Here is a 13,764-nt window from a genome sequence, read left to right as displayed (position 1 = left end):
ATAAATTAATTTTGTAAGATTGAATTACATTCCATATATAATTCACTTTCTTGATACAAGTTCTCATTGACTCTCGAGGCCACTGTACTAGAGAAAGATACCAGGCATTGCAAGGACCAAGAAGATCATGGCAGTGCCTTATATTTGGTATGCTTCCATAAATATTGTTAGTGGGCTTGCAGTTTTGAGCTGAAAGCGCAACATTGAGTCTACGCCTCATTTTTTATTGTGTTTATATTCATTAATTGTGCTACAAACGATTGTGTTTATATGAAATTTGATTATATTCTTCATGTAATAACTCTTAAATCTACAGATGTTTTTATTTACATATTCTCTTATGATCCACGAGATTCTTACAGTTTTCAAGTTTGGAGGATTTACACTTGTGATGAACTCAACTGATCTATTTTGAAGTTTTGGGTTTCATACACAACCAGTGCTATTGGTCTCTTCATATTTTAGGTATAGTTATGGGTTTAGCTTTGTGGTCATTAATGCCTCTGCCAGCCAAAACTAATTAAGAGGTCTCTAACCAACTCTAATTTCACAAGTCATTGTAGCTTGTATGGATGAAGATGATCCTCAAAAGTGTTTGCTTTTTCCACCATGTAACTGGACACAACATTTTCGCAACTTCCATTGTCAATGATGACATCATGCACATATCTTCCCTTGGGCTATGCATTAGCAAACATGGATATTTTGTAGCTACTGTGTGTAGATCATGTCTGATCACCAGAATTTCCCCATGCTTTGTTAGAACTGGCTCTTCATCAAACATTGGGGGACCATTAAACTCATAAAGATCACTGATATATACTCCTTATTAGTTTTAAATACATCAGTGATATCTTCTATGCTTTACACTAACATCCGTTGTTACTTCAGAAACATTTTACACTGGTTAGTGTGAACCTTGTAAGGGTTGCTATAAATTTTAAAAAGTGATGGGACATTTTCAATCTCAATAAAACTCAGGAAATATCAGTGTAATTTGTTCTTTGAAATAAGTAAGATTTACCTATAATTGTACTCATGATGAATAATGAACTGGACATGAATTTTCTTTTGCATCACATATAATTGATCATCAAACAGGTACTATAGAATTGGAAGAAGCAGCATTAGATTCAGAGGAACCAATTGAAGCAAAGATATCTCTGTGGGGCCTTAATTTTGACTCAACAAAGATAGGCATTGAAGGTCTCATATGCTCAACAAATTCATTGCTACTGAGTAAGACTACTACTTCAGACATGGCTGGCCTTACTACAGTCGATGCTTGAGTGCACAACAAAGCAATATCTATGACTTTCTTAACTTCTTCTGGATCATAGGTATTAGGATCTAAGCTTTTGTCCACCAACTCCAAGTGCATGCCTCTCTCATACAACTTCCATGCCTGTTATAGTCAAAACCAAGGGTCATTGTCAATAGTAAAATGTTGCAAGAAGACAAATAGACTTTGGTATATATTTATGGATAATTCCTTACTCGTCGGAGAAGGTATTCATCATCATTGTCATCATCAACGATGTTCACATCAGTACTCTTTTGGCCACTTATGATTTCTAAGACTACAATTCCGAAGCTATATGTATCAGCTTTTTCTGATAATTGACCATGGAGTGCATACTCAGGTGCTGTGTATCCCCTGACAAGTGCATGACATTTGTACCACATATATAATGTTAGAAATAATAATACTATATTATGCACTAGATATTGGGAAATACATTAATTTTATCCTTTAAAATTTGCAAGTTGAGTCATTGGTATTTTATTTTAACTTACATTGTTCCTGCAAATTTTGTGCTAAGATGAGATTGGTCCCCAGGTAGGAGCCTTATCAACCCAAAATCAGAAATTTTGGGTTGAAATTCATCGTCCAAGAGGATATTTCCACTCTTAATGTCTCTATGTATGATAGAAACATGAAATTCCTCATGTAGATAGGCCAATCCCCTTGCTATGCCCAAAATTATATCATATCGTTGTTTCCAGTTGAGAGTACCTTTTTTGTTACCTGTCTCCCAAAGTTTATATGCTCAAAACTTTAGAGGAGAAATGAAAAGGGAAAGGAAAGGAAAACTTACAAAAAGTATCTGGATCTACTGGAAATTGACGTAGGAATTACCAAATAAGCTTTTGTCAAGACTGTTGTTTGCCATGTATTCATAAACAAGAATTCTGTCTTCGCCTTTACTGCAACAACCGAGAAGCCGAACTAGATTTCTGTGATGAACATTACTTATAAGCGTTACTTCACTTTCAAAATCATCATCTATCTTGCTGGATTTTCCTGTAATTAATTTTTTGACTGCAACAACTTTCCCATTTTTCAAAGTTCCCTATGATCAATAGCATCAGAATTAAAATTATGCATAAAAGTGATTTATCTCTTATCACTGGATTGTAGCTTATAAGAAATATTGCCTTCTTAGCTTATGGAGATCTTAATTGAAAGCTTTACATTAAAAAAGAATCTTAGAGTCACGATTGGAATGTGTGGAACAACTCATTTTTACCTTGTATACAGCACCAAAGCCACCTTCTCCTAGTTTATTCTTCTCACTAAAATTTTTTGTTGCAGCTTTCAAGTCACTATACTTATACTTGGTTGGAGGTTTCAACTCAGACGCTTCCAATATGATACCTGCCATGTAAAATGAGTTTGATTTTTCTTTTACCTATATATAAATGAAGTCATGAATTCATAATAATATTAATAAAAAGAATGACAAGATACTTGTGTAATAGTTGGTTGCAATTGCGAAGCATCACATAAAATCTTTCCAACTACTCTTACCTCTAGGAACTCTCTTGGGACTTTGGGATCTTCTATGCAAGGGAAATAATAAAAGAAGGATCACAACAAAGACTACACCCCCAACAACAGCACCAATAATGACCCACTTCTTGCTTGAACTTCCTCCTTCAAGACAAAAAAGGAACTTGATCTCAATCAGAATTTGTTGATATAAAGCTTGTCCGCACACAAATTTAGAAGAGTTTTTCAGAGTTTCTCTGATATATACTCCTTATTATTATTTAAATACAAGTTTAAAATAACTTTTCAGAGTTTTTTTACTAAATTTTTAATAGAAAAGTTCTGAAAAACTCTTCTTAACTTATATTTTAAATAAATTCATAGTGATACAAATAGAAGTGACATTCACTTGCCCATTTTTATTCATTCAACATCTATTAAATGGAGTTGTGGCTTTTCTCTACCTTGTTTTAAGAAGGGAGTGATATCAGTGGTTTGGTTATCAGCAAAGAAGGGTGTCTCGGAGTATCTCGTAAAGCAACCAGCATCGAATGCCCTACCATTTGTCTTGGGAAGACAACCTTTTATGCTGCTATGTTCAACTGACAAGCATTCCATACAAGTATCTTGTGCAAGAGATTCAGCACATTGTGCAATAGCATAGATTGCACCGCCAGAAAATTGTGTCTTGGTAGCTGCATAGAAGCCATTGATTTTTGGTGTTGCTACTTGTAGATCCATCAGCACTTGCTGTCCAGCTGCAGCAAAATCAGTGCTTTCTTCTGCAGTCTGATTTCCACAAAGTATGCTGTTGCGAGGCATGATCTGGCTAAAGAAGTCATTGCTCTCGAACCTCAACAGTCAAAACATTTTAAAGTATCAAACATCCAAGTCAATGCTGACTTAATCTCATGAACTGTCAACCCACATGTTCTTGTGATCAAAACATATCTAAAAGACTTTTCCCACAGTCTCGGTAATCTATGTGTTAATGTAACCTTCAATTTTCTTAGACAAAGTCAATTGTGCCGGCATACAGTATCATTGGGCCAAGTAAAAACGTCTAAATCACTTTATATTCTTCAACTCGCTGACAACCATCTTAATGAATTCAATAAATAATAATATTAAGACATGGGACTACTATATTTTAATTCTTTAATAATATATTTTTTCTTATATTTATTAAAATAGATAAAATAATATTTTTTATTTTAATATTATTTTTTTAATTATTTTCAAAATTAAGGTCTCATATCAAATAAGAAAATGTCACAAGTTATTTTTCAGCATTTTTTTGAAAAATGTTATTGCATATAAGCAACATTTTTTTATCTCAAAATTATTTTTTAAATTATTTTTAAAATCAAAGTTTTATCGAGTAAAAAATATATATATTTCTCTCATCTCTAATTGTTATTCATAATTAAAGTTCAATATCAAATAAATAAATGACTTACAAAGAATATATATAATCATATAATTATACTTAAGATAAATAAACTTTAATATTTGATATATAATTAGCAGTGACTAATTAAGAATGTATTCAACCTTCTCTTAAAGAACTCCTAGAAAATTAGGAAATATAAAAATATAATAATTAATAACAATATTTAAATTAAAACTAATTATATTTTATAAAGTCAACAAAAATTTAGTAACATCATTAAAATGTTATAAAAAATATCACTTTAATCATATTTAAAAAATATTATCTAATTATGTAAAAATATTATTAAAAAATTTTAACGACATGAACTATATATAACATTTGATAATATATTATAAAAGTAAATTAACAATATTTATATACAATTAGGTAATATTTTTTAAATATTGCAAAAAATTCTTTATTTGTAGTGTGTATTGATAATATAAATCAACAAAAATAATTTTTAATATCACTTTCAAAGCAATTATTACAACAACAAAAAAAATTTAACGAACATATCTTTGGAACTTAGTTACCATCTGTAACTCATTGATATAGAGTAAACTTGTAAACTTGTAAACTTGTAGACTTTTTTTTTTGTGACAAAAACTTGTAGGCTTTGTAGATATTACATATGTTTGGTTGAATAAACTTCTATAATAAACAGTTATAGAAAAAGAAAATATGAAAAAAATAAATAAATAACTTTTTTTATAAAGTAAAATTAACTTATACATATGTTAATTTATAAAAATTTTTAAGATTAATTTCTTTAAAAAAATTGTTTTTAACTTGTGTATATGCCGATTTAAATTTATTGAAAAAAAAAATTTATTTTTATCTTTCTATTTTCTTCTCTCCTTAAGGAAAATTTTATTCACAACAAACTCAAAACCTTTGTCTCTTCTCTCTTCCTATTGTTTCATCACTTGTCACTCTCTCTTTTCCTATATCATCAAAGTGTACACGCCAAGAGTGACGAAAAAGTCATAACTTTTGAATTAATATGCACAAACAAATTATAGATTATATTGAACAAATGAGTTGTACCTGAGGAAGCAGCCGTCGTAAATGACACGAGCACCGTTGACTCCGGCGGAGCAGTTGCGGATTTGGGCGATGGCGGTGGCTAAGCAGGTGGCGCAGTCGGTGATGGAGAGGTAGTTCCTGCATTGAAACATGGCGTAGACAGGGTTTGCTCCGGTGGTTGCTTGAGCCGTGACAAAGTGCTTGCTTTGGTTGGTAACCTGTGATCTCAGGTCTGCCAAACTTGCGTTAAGATTTTGGTTGAAGTTGGACAAGTCGGGAGCTATGTATCCGCTGCAATCCTGTTTGAGTAATAGGGTTTGAGGGTCTCCTACTGCACCCTCAAACCTCCACCATGACAACAACAATAACATCAACAAGGTTGTTAGGGTTACAACCTTCAGTTGCACCATTTTCTTGTGATCCTCAAACTAGAATTGGCTTAGGACTAAAGAGAAAAGTCTAGTTCTTGGTTTTGTCCATGGGGTGGACTAGGATAATATCAAAGTCTTGGAGATGGATGAAAATGTGTTGTTGTGCTTTCACTAAAAGGGATATATAAAGGGGATAATTATTAGGAAAAACCCAAGTCCCACATCGACTAGAGATTAGGCAATTGAATAATATATAAGTGCAAAGCAACCCTCACCTTACAAGCCGGTTTTGTAGGGTTGAGTTAGGCTTCAATCCACTATTCTAAGATGGTATCAGAGCCATTTAGATCCACTTTAAAAATGGGCCACCCACCATTGATGCATGTCTCATAGGCATGAGGGGGTGTATTGGGAAAAACTCAAGTCCCGCCAATCCTAGATCATTAAAAAGGGCCACCCACCATTTATCCACGTACCAAGCCCAATAGTGCTGGACGTGAGGGGGTGTATTGGGAAAAACCCAAGTCCCACATCGACTAGAGATTAGGCAATTGAATAATATATAAGTGGAAAGCAACCCTTACCTTACAAGTTAGGCTTCAATCTACTATTCTAACAATAATATCAAATTTTTTTCTTTAAATATCTAAACATAATTGCAAACCATAATAGGTCAAACTTGAAATTGCTGGTTTAATTAATAGGAGAGAAAGTAATGTATGAGATATGAAAGAAGAGTAAGGGTTGAAAAAAGTGTAGTCAGGATAGAAGATTACACTAAGGTAGTCATCCAACAAGAATTAATCGTAAATTAACAAAGTTGATGAGTATATATGTTGCATTTATAGCCTGCTTATAAAAAAAAAAAAAAAATGTGACATTTGCGACGACTTTAACATTTTAATATTGCCAAACAAATGTGTGGTTTGAAACTTTCAATTTTGACTGAAGATTTAATATGATGATGACACCAAGTGTGGGGTGTGTGCGTGTTTGAATTTTCATTGAGTTTCATCCAATTGTAATCCTTTATGATCAGGTCATTCACATTGAACCTGCATTTACAAACACGCACACAGTCAACACAGATAAGCTTCTTTGTCTCAACTTTTTTGTAATTTTGTGTCTCTTTAATGATTCTAGACAAGCTTATTGGTTTTATTAATAATTAAAAATCGTTTGTCTATACGAAGAAAAAAAGGGACAAGCTGCAAAGCACGTATGAGACGTTGCATTAATAACAGGATGATCTGTTACATAATTGGAATTGGAATACATTTCAACTCCGTGATTGAATATCTAAGATTAGAAATGTTCTGTTAATATTATAAAATGTCGTACGCCTTGTGTGACTGTTTGTTTAATTATTACTACTTTATTAGTCAATTACTCAATTTTTATACAAAGTCTGTATCAAAGTAATTAATAATGTGCAAATATTAAGGTTACGTACTAATTAATTAGATTTTTTTGACACGTTAGGGACGGAAATAGAAGCTGCTTTGTGAATCGTCTCTATTTGTCTTTGCTAAGTTTCTAACATTCAATACAAACACCAATAGCCATATTATATAATAAACCCTTATACTATTTTTTTTTTTTAAACAACAAAATTCAATTAATATTACCGTGCATATGCATGGCCGAAAAGCTATTTATATGTTATAACGACTCTTGTTCTACCTATTCGGTGGCCTGAATTGAATTTTCTTTTTAATTGGGTACTTAATTCTTGGTTAGGATTTACTAAACCTTAAATTATGAATCGCGTCTAGTTATGTTCTCGATCTCATTTTATTATGTGTAAATAGAGATATCAAAATGGACAAGATTTATTACAAAATTAATTTTGTAGTCATCCATCAAGTCAAGTCAAATTGACTTTTTTTTTTTATTATTTAAAATTTACAAAGAAAAATAAAAAATAATATTGGATCGAATAACAAGTCTTTTAGTGTTTTGGGTATTGAAATTAATGATCTGGCCTAGCACTGTTGACTCATTAGGCCAAGCTAAATTGGCCGAATTCTTTTGAGGGTTTTTTTTTTTTTTGCAGCTCGACCCAATTATTAGGCCATTTTTTACACCTTTACGAATAAATAGCTAATTTCTTCTGCTTTATTTTATTTTAAGTTCTAATTTTATAGCAGTATTTCTTTTATTGTTGTAAATAACAAATTTAAACAAAAAAAATAAGATTCTTTTTGACAGGTATCCTCTTATGAAATTAACATTATTTGAGACATGGTTGGACATTAAATTCGGGTACCTCTCTTAACAAATAACTGGCATACCAATGTCAATTGTAAGCAGTGATGAGTAATGAGTGTATAAGTTGTCTCCATAAGAACATGCTTGATAAATGATTGATTCACAATTATATTAGCTAAGTAATTAATTCCACTTACAATTAAATACACAAAAAGATCATTTGTTCAATGCAACAATACTTTAATGTTTATAAAGACAAAGTTCATAAACCAAATCAAAATCAAACTTGAAAGAATGCAATAATACAGAGCTTCGGATTGGATATTTCACCTACTTCACTCCCTTGTAACCTTGATAAACATGCACATGATAATTCTTCTCCTATAATATTAACTAAGATTAAAAAAAAATTATATTAATTTCTTAGTAAAGAGATCTTAAATTTTCTTCCTTAAATAATGTCAATATTTTTCTTAATTTAAGAGAAAGAACTTGCACTAACAACTTCACCAACAACAACAAAAAAACTAATGATTTTAGCTTTATTACTAACAATTCAAAACATATAAAAGCATAAAAAAAAGGTAAATGAATTATTAATAAGAAAAAGAGATCACATCATTTCCATGAGAGTGTATTTATATTAGTATATCAAAGTGTAATACATTACATTCAATTTCTAAAGAAAAAGTTAGTTACTTATTTTCATGAAAGTCAATTCACAAATTACAAGAGCATTGAAGAATCAAGTTGAGATCATTGTTTTTACATCCCTAAAATAGTAAAATCTTTCAAGTTTCCAAACTAGTAAAAATATTTTTTCCAAAGTCAGTCTACTTCTTGATAAGAAAAAAAATGTGACACCGACTCTAGTTAATTTTAAGTGGCAAAAAGGATAAGAACTATCTACTAAATTTAGAACTCTCCTTCTAATTAAGTTTTTAAGAGTGGATAATTTATTATAAATGGTCATCCATATTAAAAATGTTGCCTTAGGTGGAACTTTGATTTTCCAAACCTGTGAGAAAATGATATTGTTTTGTCCTTGTTGGTTCTCTGAGCAAGCGCACCCAAGTCTCTGTAATATAGTAAAAGGTTGTCGATTCTCGGGGACTTGTAAAATAGATCTTGATTTCTATTATACTAATTGTTACTTGTAATTTCAAAGTTTGAGTATTCACACATGTTAAATATTTGATATGAGTAGTGATTTAAACTTAAGTAACCAAAGTAAGATTAAATTTAAGAAAACAGATATGATATGAACAGTTGGGATTAAATTTCATCAATCTCCCTCCTATGTATCCTATTGATTTTGGTAAATGATTCCATTACTCATTGCTATTGAGTTCTCTATATTCGTTCAGACTCAATTCCTTGGCATAAGAAATTCTAAGATATTTAACTCAATGAATGATTCCTCACTTCATTTAGTTAAATGTCTTGCATTAAGAATCAGAACTTGTTGCAACTATTAATTTCAAACCATCCCTGGCTTTCAAAACTAATAGGTGATTTGTTTCAAATCTAGATTCAGAAAACGTTTTCCAACCAACTTCTAAATCCAAGATCAAAGATAAATGGTCAGTTTATCAAAGCATTAAGAACAGAATACAAATCACTAACACTGAGTAATAGATGTAATATATATATGAATCAAAAAGGAATACAAAGGAGTTCGATGATTACATTAATCCCAACCCTAAAACTTTAGCTCTCCATAGAAGAGAAATCACAAAAGTGTAATAAGAAAGCTAGAAGAAAGAGATCCTCCTAAGAATCACGTTCCCACGAGCTCTAAGGTGCTATGTTTCCTTCCTTTGTCTTTGTTCTTCTCTCGTGTCCAATCTCTCCTTTTTTCTCTCTCCTCTGCCCTTTTATAGTTGCTGGAATTTAAACAGAGTAGGCAAGAAAGAGAAGGAACTGCTCAGCGCCTCAAAACGGCTGAGCAGTTTGGAGAATTCTTCAACATGAAGTAATCTGAAGGGCTGGGCCCTTGAAATCCGCTGAGCGCTTGAGACAATTCTTCACCATTAAGCAAGTAAAAGGGCTGAGCGCTTCAAAACCGATGAGTGCTTAGGAGGCAGAGAGTACTCATTCTTCCAGGGCCAAAATCGCTCAGCACTTGGGAATGGTTGAGCGCCTCTCATCTGTTGCACTTGTTAAGTTCTCTGGCTTGAAAGCGCTCGGCCCTTTAGAAGGGCTGAACCGTTTACCTCCAGATTTCAAAAGCTACAAAGTAAGAGGAAAGTCTAATCAAAAAAATTCATCACTCCCTGTAATAACTTAAATTAAGAGCCCCTCTTTGATTCCATGTGTATTTGCCAAAATTATAACAGGTATATACAAAAATTGTGCTAGATAAGTGTCTCAAATTGATATTTCATCAGACTAATTATACACTTATCAATCCTCCAAATTTTATGGTATATAGAGCTCTATAAGTCTTATTGATAGCGAACTCCCCTTTATGCATTTTTACATTTGATAACAATTGTTGAAACCCACCTTTTATCCTCCCATATTCCCATGTTTGTTATCAATCCATGTCGTTGTTCCAAATTCAAGAATAACCTAGGATGAGTCTAAGCTAAACACTTTTCCCCTATTAAATTATTGTTAAGTCTCAATTTTACCTCTTTTTGGATGAGGCTTATTGAACAAATTCCACTCATCCTTTGAACCATTGCAATATAATTGTTCTCTTTTTGGTTCATTTTGTGTGCAGATATAACTAACCCAAATTCATCTAACAATACCTTAATCCACCTCATTTTTTGTGCAGGTATTGAGGAAGAGTGGAAAGTTGAAGACTCTTAGGATTGGAAACCTAAGAAGCTAAGGAGCAGAGAAGAGGTTCTGCGCCGGGCTCAATATAACCTGCGCTGGGCGTGACAAAAACAGAGTATTTCATCTCTGCCAGTTATATTAAGCCGGGCGCAAAAGGAATTAAGCCGGGCGCAAAAAGAATTAAGCCGGGCGTAAAAGGAATTGCGCCGGGCTTGTGTTGAGACAGAGAGTGCTTGACTTCTCTGGAAGAACTTGCGCCGGGCGCGAAGAATTGTGCGCCGGGCGCGGAACCCTAATCTGATCTCCCAGGCTCGTATTTGAAGCCATTTTCGGGGATCTTTCTCTCCATTCACACATTGGACGCGTTTTGGGAGCTGTGGAAGGGATTCCCGGAGCTTGGAGCCGTTCGTGTGTGGGTCTTTCCTTCGGTTCTTCATCCTCCCTTCATCTCTATTTTGTATTTACCCTCTTTGTTGAGTGGTTTCACCCATTTTTGTGGGGTTAGATGTAACCAACGAATTCTATTGTAATCCTTACGGTTTTTATGATATATATACATGTTGTTTCATTCATTGTTGTTTATGTTTCTATTCTTAATGCTTGCTTTGGATTTAATCTCATTGCATGATATAGGTTCCATTGGGTATTGGAAAATAACCCTTGAAACTAGCTCTGAAACAAATGCCTAGTGGGAAATGTATCTAGGAATGGAGCTTAGCCCATTAGTAGTCTTAAACCCTAGCCCGTAATGCGGATGTAGATATTGGGTACTCAAGGGATTGATATTCAATATCCACATCTAGGCTCTTGCTCTAAGGGATTAGGTTTGAGTAAACTATTGGGTTGACTAAGCAATGAATTTAACAAGAGATTAAGGATTCATTAGTTTGACGTTTGGTGAAATCTGACCCCACAATCTCACAAAACCATAAAATCATTTCTACCTTTTCCACTCACAAACCAATATTTATTTACAGCTTTCATTCCAATAGTCTTAACCTTGAATTCACATGACAAATTATGAAATTGGAATTATTTTTTAGTCACGAATAGTCAATAAATGCTTATTTTACCTTCTAATCCCTGTGGATACGATATTTTTACTACTTGAACGGCCGGTATACTTGCCGTGTTTGAGACCGTTGATAGAATTAAACTAAATTTCAATTATAACAAAAGTACTTCAACGGAAATCTCAACAATTATCTAACCAAAATCTTGTTTGACACTTTTCCCCCAATTTCCACTCTTTCATCTTATCAAACCAATTCAATTGTCTATAACATTAAAAAAAATTGTAAAAAAAACTAATCAAAGCAAAGAGTCGTCTTCATCCATATCCTCATTACCATTATCATCCTCTCCTTGAGATTCAAATGATGAAAATCTTGAAATTATCATCAAGCATGAGCCTTCAAACTTCCGCACTTTCATATTGCTCCACTTTTTGTTGCCAAATATCCTTGCCATTGCAACTTGAGCCAAGGACAGAGACTAAAAAGCCTTGAAAATGGAAAGTAAGTATTAGTAAGAATGTTGATGAGTTATAAAAGGACAACTAATTGATTGCGCTAACACGTTCAATCGATCAACTAACAACAATGAAAGTTAGAAACAGTCAAAGACAATCACCACCACTTTGACACAAAAGATAAACCATGTAAGAAACATTAGGATCACCCCGTAATTGGGGTTAGGATTTCATATATTATGAAGTCCAACACGCAATTAGCCATTCAGAACTAAAATATAAAGCATTATAAATATTAAAAATATAAACCAATTGAGGTGAGCAAAAATGAAAACAGTAACATCCATGTTCGTGTTTGACACCATATTGAAACTAACCAATATTATAGCAGCAGCTACGATCGGTGCAAGAATGAAACCCCAAGCCATGGATCTGGCCGTTACACCACTCCCTTGCACAACAGTTCCCCGTGTAGAACCTATAAACAAATCATGGAAACCATACATTTTATGCTTGACTAATTAACTTGATATGAAAGGAAAAATGGAAAAGATTTTTTCCTTGTACATGTTTTTATTGCAAAACTAAACATTGCATGCTTGGGTATGTAATATATTTTGAAATTCTTTGATTTTTATAATAATTATTTTTAAAATCACATGAAAGATGATTTTAATCAATTGATATAAGCTTTTACATTACATAATTATTAAAATACTCTTTCTTTTATCTAGTTTTTATTAATGGGAATACATCACATTTTTCAAACAAAAAAAAAATACATTCTTTCATCCAAAATCAAGGAAAGGATCAACCAATCATTAGTCCTTAATATTGAATTCGATCTCCTTAAAATTTGGATTTGTGAAAGAAAACACGATTGAAAGAAAATCTTATCAAAAATCAATCAAATTTTTTGATAAATATTAATTATCGATAAAATTAGTGAATATTTTATCTAACCGAAATAGTTAACAAATTCTAGGGGGAGAGAATTATATTGTAATAATACCTTGATTTAAATAGGGTGTGATATCAATGGTTTGGTTATCAGCAAAGAAAGATGTGGTGCAATTTATGCTGTTGCACAATGTGTTGAAACTGCCACAGAGAGTGATTGTTTCAATTGCACCACCGTTGGACACAACAAGTTACAAAGTTGTGTTTCCAACACAGAGGGTAGAGAGCATATGGTGTTGGTTGTTTTATAAGATACTATCCCTTAGCACTTGTTGTGTTGCAGCTTTAAAAGCAGCACTCTTTGAAGTCGTGTTCCCACATATACGCCATTCCCAGCTTCGGTTGTTTGATCATAGAACTGTTTGCTCTCTCGCACTTCGCCATCACACCCAAAATCAATATATATTTATAAGAAGACCTTAAACGAATAGTTGCAGCACAAAAGAAACCTTTATTATAAAACATGAAATTAATTAAGATAATTATTGAATTGGAAAATCTTAGTCAAACATTTTTTTTTTTGTAAAAACCTCTTAAATTTTTTATAAGAATAGGAAAGATTACAAAAATGGTACAATAAAGATTTAACCTAAATTTTCATACTTTTAATTAGGACAACCCTTTCAATCTAACTACTAGCCTAACCCTAGTGGTTAAAAGTCTTTTAAATTAAAATTATAAGCAACTTATTTTTGTAAAACAAAACTTGAAGAAAAAAAAAGTA

General features: G+C 32.5%; 1 protein-coding gene across 1 annotated transcript; it reads right to left on the bottom strand.

Annotated features, from left to right (window-relative positions):
• Positions 1–948: 948 nt before the first annotated feature.
• On the bottom strand, positions 949–6,193 carry LOC109791656 (cysteine-rich receptor-like protein kinase 2). Its single transcript, XM_029270848.2, has 8 exons — positions 5,259–6,193; positions 3,238–3,626; positions 2,813–2,938; positions 2,532–2,659; positions 2,141–2,354; positions 1,798–2,029; positions 1,498–1,657; positions 949–1,405 (listed from the first exon to the last, which is right to left on the bottom strand). The coding sequence occupies exons 1-8, from the start codon at positions 5,645–5,647 to the stop codon at positions 1,094–1,096; spliced, it is 1,950 nt and encodes a 649-aa protein (XP_029126681.1). The 5' UTR covers positions 5,648–6,193; the 3' UTR covers positions 949–1,093.
• Positions 6,194–13,764: the final 7,571 nt, after the last annotated feature.

The sequence above is a fragment of the Cajanus cajan genome, chromosome 3, assembly GCF_000230855.2.
Source record: "Cajanus cajan strain Asha chromosome 3, NIPB_CcT2T_4, whole genome shotgun sequence".
Lineage (NCBI taxonomy): Eukaryota > Viridiplantae > Streptophyta > Magnoliopsida > Fabales > Fabaceae > Cajanus > Cajanus cajan.
This window is presented reverse-complemented; position numbering and strand designations above follow the sequence as displayed.

Bases quoted from the DNA above. Each gene is read 5' to 3' on its own strand.
- LOC109791656 (XM_029270848.2), bottom strand. From the start codon at position 5,647: ATGGTGCAACTGAAGGTTGTAACCCTAACAACCTTGTTGATGTTATTG. The intron at 1,658-1,797 runs GTAAGTTAAAAT...TGCACTTGTCAG, and splicing joins ACAAAATTTGCAGGAACAAT to GGGATACACAGCACCTGAGT. The intron at 1,406-1,497 runs GTAAGGAATTAT...TGACTATAACAG, and splicing joins ATGAATACCTTCTCCGACGA to GCATGGAAGTTGTATGAGAG.